This window comes from Hyalella azteca, unplaced genomic scaffold, assembly GCF_000764305.2.
Source record: "Hyalella azteca isolate HAZT.00-mixed unplaced genomic scaffold, Hazt_2.0.2 contig13134, whole genome shotgun sequence".
In the NCBI taxonomy this organism is placed as follows: Eukaryota; Metazoa; Arthropoda; class Malacostraca; order Amphipoda; family Hyalellidae; genus Hyalella; species Hyalella azteca.
In genome coordinates this window covers 235,120-243,708 of record NW_025943067.1, presented here as the reverse complement: position 1 = coordinate 243,708, position 8,589 = coordinate 235,120, and the positions used below count along the sequence as shown (strand labels likewise).

General features: G+C 33.8%; 1 protein-coding gene across 3 annotated transcripts in view; it reads left to right on the top strand.

Annotated features, from left to right (window-relative positions):
- The first annotated feature begins 378 nt into the window (after nucleotides 1-378).
- The window catches only part of LOC108677483 (SWI/SNF-related matrix-associated actin-dependent regulator of chromatin subfamily E member 1), a 13,030-nt gene continuing 4,819 nt past the window's right edge, over nucleotides 379-8,589 (top strand). The window contains exons 1-6 of one of the 3 annotated variants that reach the window (XM_018165702.2): nucleotides 399-637; nucleotides 1,760-1,900; nucleotides 3,592-3,764; nucleotides 4,124-4,207; nucleotides 4,768-4,899; nucleotides 6,172-6,247. In XM_018165702.2, coding sequence (XP_018021191.1) covers nucleotides 565-637; nucleotides 1,760-1,900; nucleotides 3,592-3,764; nucleotides 4,124-4,207; nucleotides 4,768-4,899; nucleotides 6,172-6,247 — 679 coding nt within the window. In that variant the 5' untranslated portion in view covers nucleotides 399-564. Of the gene's footprint in view, nucleotides 638-1,759; nucleotides 1,901-3,591; nucleotides 3,765-4,123; nucleotides 4,208-4,767; nucleotides 4,900-6,171; nucleotides 6,248-8,589 lie in introns of all 3 variants that reach the window. The other 2 variants (XM_018165703.2, XM_018165704.2) reach the window with 2 other exon arrangements.

Here is an 8,589-nt window from a genome sequence, read left to right as displayed (position 1 = left end):
TTTTAAAATTGAGTTTTATTGCAAGTGTCCTGGATTACCCCATTCCCAGGGGTGATTTGGGACCCTTTTGTTTTGCATCTAGCACCTTATAAAAAGCATATGGAATTTTTCAAATATGCCATACAATAGCCCTTGCAAATACCTTTGAAATGAGCCTAAACTCATTTATGAACTGTTTCATGGTAAAAAGTTAACAAAAATGCTCAAAACCATCGCCTATTACCCTGTTAGACAGTAGGTCTCCAGAAGACGTTGTCAACATATTTCTCTTTCAATGCTTCTTTACATGTGTTAATGGCTATAATTCTTGAAGATTTAGGCGGCTTTGTTGCTTAGTGGCAAACAATTGATTTTTTAGTAGATATGTTTCCAATGATTACCATTGTTCAAGATATCCTTTCACAACCACACTTATTACAGGAATGTACCTTACATAGAAGATGATATGGTACCTGCCAATTTTGGTCTTGATTAAAATTCACATTATGCATTTCAGACTCATCTAAAGCTTCAGCCACAGATTCTTCTGTCTTAGACCAAGTTCTTATTTGCTGTCCAGCCACTATGGCTTTGCCAGCAAATTATCGCCAGACAGCCATGTTGTCATCTACTATTGCAGCATCACCCAGCACTCCACGTGAGTTCATCGTATGTTACATTAACAATTTAATTTATTTCAATTAAATTTTAATTATTATTTATTTTTATTTAATTTATTTCAATTTGAAATAGGTGGCTTGTTGTTATGTGATTCATGTTCTCCAAATGATTGATTTTTGCCAATAAGTTGACTTTACTTCATATTGCTAAAGAAATGCAAACAGAATGCACCACAAAAACTTGTTAACCAGTCTTTATTCAGTGCAGAAATTTACAGCTGAATAAAGTACTAGAAACTTCAAATTGAGGAACATGCAATTATATTGATTATCTGAGCATCAAGCTACAGACTATTTGTAAATTTGGGTCCCAACTTCATTGTATTTTTTCTCATGATTTGTCTACAATCTTGACCTTAGAGATTGAAGTCCAAATAATTTATTTTTTTTTGAATAATTATTTGAAAGGTTACTTAACTCTAGAATGTAAATTTTTATTATTTGTTGATTCTGCTCAAAATTATTATCCAATTATTTTGCTGTGCACATTTTTTGTGTGTAGAGATTGAAGTCTGTAATCTAGTTGATTTCTGGTAACTGATTAACTATGTATTCTAATGAATACAATGGTTGCTGCTCTTAGTTTGTTTGTGGTTTATTGAAGTAAGTTCATATTGTGATTTATGTACGTTAGCTTGTTTGTAGTAAATTTGTTAAGGCCTGATTTAGGATTAAGTACATGGTTTTGTGGTATATCATCTTGCAATCCTGTCGTATGGTATCTAATTCTGGGTTTGTTGTTTTTTATTGGTATTTTTCAGGGCAGGAATAAATGATTTAATTGGTTTATCAATTTACATTTATATAACATGATTTTATGATACAATGCTGAGGAATAACTGTCCCTCAAGGTCTTTACAAAAGAAAATGCATTGAAAACATTCTTCATTTGCCAAGAAAACATTGAAAATACACTGAGATGGAAACAATATTCAATTTATGTGTGCATGCTCTGATTGCTAAAAATAAAACCACAATTGAAATGGTTGCACTGAGAACTTTCTGTGAATTCCTTAGGCAGTAGGAATACATTTTAAACACTCCTTTACAAGCAACAATCCTAATGGAAATTACATTCACTGTTTCTCCACTTGGTGTAGCACCAAGCTCTTCCTCCACCACATCTTCTTCCCCCTCTTCCTCTTCTCTTGTGTCTTCTTCCTCTGCTGGAAGCGGCAGCAGCAGCGCAACCGTCACCACAGCCTCGGCTGCAACAACCTCTTCTTCCTCTAAAAGTAAAGGTAACATCATATTTCCTCCTCTTCCACTAACAGCACTTCAATAGAGCAACTAATCTTCAGCTAGCTAAACAGATTTTTATCCCATTACAACATCATATATTGTGTGAATAAAAACCTAGACTTTTTCATGTTGGAATGCTAATCGTCTACTATGTTACCAGTGCATGACTTGTAATTAGTACGAATATTTATTGTGGTCTTTGGATGATTTGATATCAAATAACTTAAACTAACTGTTTTCTCTTGCCTGCTTGGGTTTAAATCACTAATTGATATTGACATCAGTTTGCACTATAATATCGCCTACTTTTCTCAGAACCATAGCTTATACAGCTTCTGTCTATGTTTTATTTTTCATTAAGTAGTAGTCTTTATTTGCATCCTGCATTCCATTTCTCTATTTTTGTGTATATTTCATAACATTTTTATTTTATTAGTAATAATAGCCTTTCTTCATTGTTTGCATACTTTTTTGCATGCTCCCAGTTGACTTCAACTAAATGACTGTTGTTCCTAAGCTTCTTGTGCCTCTGTGAGGTCCTGTACAGCCACTATACCACCAGATTCAACCACATAACTCTTATTTCTACTTATTGCTGTTTACTATCATCAATACCGGTACATGTCTTATGCACTAATAAGAAGCTCATTGGTAAAGAGACATGCTGTTTGAACCAAGGGGTGAGTAGATGTCCATGTTTATAGCCTGTAGCAAAGTTTCAAATCATTGCCAGCTAATTTTCTGTAAGACAGTTTACATTTTTTGGAAGTATACATAAATAACAATAATTATCAAAGGAACTGAAAGTTTATTGTTCTATCTGACAGGCTCATGCATATAATAGTTAAGATGCACTGCCATACAATATTCAAGACATTCATTATAATAGTTGTATTTTTTAGCCTGGGTCACAAATGAAATCTTGACTCCCAGTCTCTCCTGCTGGCTGCAGCATTTGGCATTATTTGATCCACATTGGCTATTTTTCTACTTGCTTATTCATGAATAATACAGTACGGTATTACAAATGTCCGCTATTCAATTACAAAATTTTCGCACACCTAAACTGCCATTTGTGCACTGTGTGTCCAATTATTTACCTGGATACTTTGAACTGTTGATTAGCTTCTTGCATGCTTTAGCTTATGATGTCAATGGTATTAAGTAATTTTCTTGGTGTGGAATTATTAATATCATCATTCAGATTTTCTATTCTATGATTGAGTGTGATGTGGCTGTTCCTACTTTTCACTGTTATAAAATTGAAATTTTCTTCATCCTTCTTGACCATTGTTTGGTGTGGTTTACCTAGGTACAGTATACCTAATATTATCTATCAAGGAATAAGCCAGGATGAGCAACTGCTTGTCTACAATCCAGGGCAAATTAACTTAACTTAAAAATACAATTTATAATCTGTTATAATAGTATAGATACCTATATATTGCTGCATTATATCTGCATTTCTCATGAATCAGTATGTATACTGAAAAATTTAATTAATGGTAACAGAAATAAATGGGTGAAGCACAATTTGGCTAGTGCATGTCTTTTTTTGGGTGGGTAAATGACAACATTGAACCTGCTAACATGGAAAAATTCCAACCACTTCTCTGTGTAAGTTTATTTTCAATTAATTTATGCAATAGCGCAGGAATTTAATACACATTATATATTAATTTCTGTATAGAGCGGGTGAACCGACCAGGAGGAAACCCTGGAAGCTTGGGGGGCAAGAATAATGCCGGGGGTGTGGGAAGTGAAAGCAACGTCCCATCCCCTTTCACCACCCCTTCCCATGGAAACCCAGCCTTTGCTCCTCAGAAAATGGGGGGTGGATCTTCCGGATCAAAGGGCTCATCAGTAAGTGTGTTGCACAGAAATTTATATTAACAAATTTGAATGCTTTTTCATTTGTATTATTATTATCAAACTTCATTTTGGTTTCTGCATATTCTAACCATTTCTTCTAGGAGCAGAGAATTGTTAATTTTTCACTTATTTTCACTGTAATCTCATTGACATTCTTGTTTAAATACCAATTCTGTGTTAAAAAATTTTAAAATGCCAACAGTTGCAATTGTCATACCATACATTAGTATTTAATGGAAAAAGAAATTCTAATGCAACCTATTTTTTTTAGTGATTGATGAATATCACTGATGTTTTTACCTAAAATTGTTACCTATTATATTATTAATCATAATTGTATATGTGTGCAGGGCAGTTCAGATTCACGCAGTTTGCCTAAGCCTCCCAAAGGACCTGACAAGCCCCTCATGCCATACATGCGCTACTCCAGGAAGGTATATATTTTATTATAATGCATTTGAATCATTTCCAAAATTAGATTACAATATCATCAGCTTCTAAAATTGTTGTAATTTCAAATTTAGGATAGGTATTGTATGTATCAAGCTGTTAGGAGTTCTGGCAGATAAATATTTTTTTAGGTTTTAATGTTCAGTGCAGTAATATTCTTGAAAGTTCAGAATCAAGAAGAACCTAGAGTGTAAGAGCATTTATAACATTTTCATTTGTTGAGAAATTATACTTTGTTCATTTTCGACATATCATTTAACCAAATTGTGGCACTTCTTTGCCGATATATCTTGATATTTTGTAAACTTGTGCTGCCTTAGCAGAGCCCAATATTGTTATGGTGAGCGAAAAGAGAAGTAAAATTTGTGACCTATTGCTGTGAAAAAATTGTATGATCATGATATTAATAATGCCGACTCTAAAGCATATACAGAAATGAATTTTATAGCTAAAATTTAATCAAATGTTTTATAAAAACGAATTTTTATTGCTTGAAAGGTTCATCAACCCTCAGGAGTTCCGTTGATATAATGATTTTCTGCAGGTGTGGGATCAAGTGAAGGCAGCCAACCAAGATCTCAAATTGTGGGAGATAGGCAAGATCATAGGGAGCATGTGGAGGGATCTTCCTGAGGCTGACAAGCAAGATTTTGTGGATGAGTACGAAGCAGAGAAGGTATGATTGTTGCTTGCTCTAAACTCTCAGGGTATAAGGAGTGTTTGTTCATTTTAACCTTATTGTCTATGGATACATTTAACACGGTCAATGCTATGTACCTAATGGCCTGAGACTGAGGTCTGATCCCATAAGTGCGCAAGATGTTACGCTTCTCATTTTGCTTAATTCCTCCTATGATTATATTTTCTCATTGCTGGCTTTTTGTTTAGATTAACTCTCATGCTCCTGCGATTTGTTTTACACGTTTGCTACTTCTCCTGAACCTCCCATGTTTGTGGTCGAGTGTAGATTAATATTATGTTTTTTACCAGGGCCAATACTTTCAAAAAAAGTTAAGAGATCGTAAGTTCATCAGCCAATCATTGACGGCCTTTCATGCAAAATCCGCCAATCATAGACAAGAAAATAGAGCGTAAGTACTTATGTTCACTTAGCAAATTTTGAAAGTATGGCCCCGGATGTATGTTGGGTATGGGAAGAGCCCATACAAATTTTACATGGGTATTTTAGAGCTATTTAAATGTAATCTATGTTTTCTTTGTAGAAGTGAGCCTATCCCAAAAACTTGTCTGAAAAAATTTGCTGTTTATGTCATAATTTTTATATTTTGTTTGTTGCTTTGGGTATCTGATGGTAAGTAATGTATTAGCATGTTATTTGTGCAAACATTGTGACATTTTAATGTTGATGATGGAGTTTAATGATTTATTTTTTTCCAAGTTGTAAATAAGTTTGTACTTTGCTGTGAATTGGTGTTTTTTCAGTTCTTTTTGTGTTATTTGGCATTTATGTTGAGATAGACGTTGAATTGATGGTCTATTTTATTTGGCCCTCAGTTCCGACCTTTATGGGCATTTAATTTATTGATGGACATTTAATTTCAATATGCAAAACAATGCAGTTGATTTTTTGGGGGGATAATGTTTTTCTTTGGGAGATAAATTTTTTCTTTGATTTAATGCTTGATTATATCCACAGGGTCAGCTCATCGAATTCTCAGTCATTTATACGAGTTATATATATCATACAAGCAACTTGAGTAACCGATATGCTATTTAAAGATGATTTACCTACCTTAATTTTATAGAGAAAGGATAATCAGATTATGTTTCCATTTAAAATCTAATCAGTAGATCTTAAAAGTATTAATAGCGAGCTATGTAAGTGTTGCTATTGATGAACTGTTCCTTTTTTATTACATACCATCATTCTTTAAGATTAAATTTACGTTTTAATTTTCAAATTTTGCTTGCCCGCTGCATCCCGCAGATTGAGTATCAAAAGAACCTAGAAATTTACCACCAGTCCACCGCCTACCAACAATACGTCACTGCTAAAGCTAAGGGTGAGCTCTACAAGACTTGAATTACCATGCCTTTTCTCTATGCCATCGTCTAGCTATTCTACAACACATAGATGTTGCCTAAAATTTGTATACATTGCTTCAAATTGGATTATTTATCATTTTGGGATATTTTATTCCCAAAGTCCTTACTTCACCTGAGACATGGTTTCAAGTTCTATAAAGATGCCTTGAATCTTTTAATCTAAAGACCTGGGAACTGCAGTTTCTGTCAATAGACGAAGTTTATGCCTAGTGCCAGAATTGGTTAGAATTGGTAAAGCTAATTATAATTGGCCAATTATAACTAATTGGTTACAATTAGTTCTTGTCCATATATCTTGTCATGGACAGAATCGATGTCAGTTCAGAATAAATTTTTATGCCATCAAAAATATTTTTATCTAATTGAGCATTAGTGATTATAGTGCAATAACTTAAATTGTATGTTCATTCTCAATTAACTTTTTCATAATATGATGAAATATCTTCAAATAAGCCACAATTGTCTAGTAACGTTTGGTCCCAGGTGTTCCTGTCTAAATATTGAAGTCATCAGTCAGAAGTTCAGTGAAAACTAATTGAAAAAGTGATCATTTTGTTAATGATAAAAGGAATAGCACAATAATGAATAATAATTTGGGAAGTATCATATTAATACATGTCGCTCAGTATACTATTTACTCTTAACCAAGAGTCAAATGCGCCACGCAATCTACAAGTCTTTATGGTAAGTCGGTCAGGCCAACATTATTTGCGAGTCAGGTGAGTTGTTCATTTATCCATTATATCTTCATTACACGGAAATCTCAAAATACAGTTGCTATGTCGAGTAATTAACCACACATTGTCATCAGCGAGTTTCATGTTTTATTTAATCTTGTCAATTGCATTATGCATATGTGATACTGAACACATAATAATCTCATCTTACAATATGATGGCAATGAATTCTCAAGTGACAGTCAATTCAGAACTTTGGTCATGAATTTTGAGAGTTCCGCGGCAGAAGTTGTTTTGCATGCCTTTTAACCCGTACACCGTAGCCTTGGTTCCTTATGTTCTCTCTGCATGTTTGAAAATTAGTAGCTCGCTAACTTTTTCCAGTATTCTTTATGTACAAATTCTGTTCATGCTTTTATGACCGACGTTGAATTGTGGTTAGGATTAATATTAATGATAATAATCTATTATTCATGTTAGTTGCCGAGAGAAATTTGTGTGCTTCTCTTATTCTATTGAGGAAATTCTTGTGAGCATCAGTCTTTGATGCCAAAATAAGGTAACTTCTTGCATCAGTGTTGAGATTCGTAAACAAGCTCGAGGAAACGTATGTATACTGGACCGCTACTAAACAATGTGTCAACAGCTGCATCCAATGTATGAAGAAATGTATCATGTTATGAAAATGTATCGAGAAATAATGTACATTTTGTGTGACCGATGATTGTAGTCATAACTGTCGACTAATATTTTCCTTCTAGGTCTTTTCAGGTTATGTCTCCTACTCATTTTTAAACTTTTCGATTTGATACAAGGTTGGAAATTCATATTATACTTAGATTGCGGTTATATTGTGCCATATATTACTATATTATGTACAATATATAGGTACATAGTATATGTGGTATATATAATTTTATTGACAACGGTGACAAGATTATTTTTCATTTTAATTTACATTCATTCATCACAGCCACACACGGTTTTGATTATCTATCTTCTGACAACTGCAAACTTTTGTATTTCCTTGATTTTCTTTACCTATTAATTGTCTTTTTTGACCTATCGTTTCCTATTCCTAATTATTTTTAGCGCATTTTCTCATTTATGGAAAAAATGCACTATTGTGCTCGCCATGTCTGTCCGTCCGTGAATTCGCGTTTTCGTCACCGAGAAAATGCGCTCTCTGTCACTGCAGTGAGTACTGAGTTGTATTTTTAAAATTATATTCTACTATACACGCGCATTTTGGCCCTGGACGCTTTTTCTGTCAACTTATACCCCGCAACCACCGTTGCTTTTGACACAATTTTAGTGTTTTTGAGCCCAATAATTTTCACACCTATCAATTTATTATAAAAGAGACCCTGCTGCACCGAAGTCTATGTTAATGTAGCACGGTAATCTCCTTGCCTACGAAATCTATATTAATAACAACACTGCGCTTTATTTAAACAACTATTGCTAATGCACGTAGTCTAAAACCACTAATGTCATATCGAATTAAAAGCATAAATGCCACTTTGCGCCATTGGTCTAAATCTTCTTATGTTCTTCTCTCTACTGCGTTGTTTTATTTTCGCAATCACATTTCGTTACTCTCTGAACTGCCTTTATTCCCT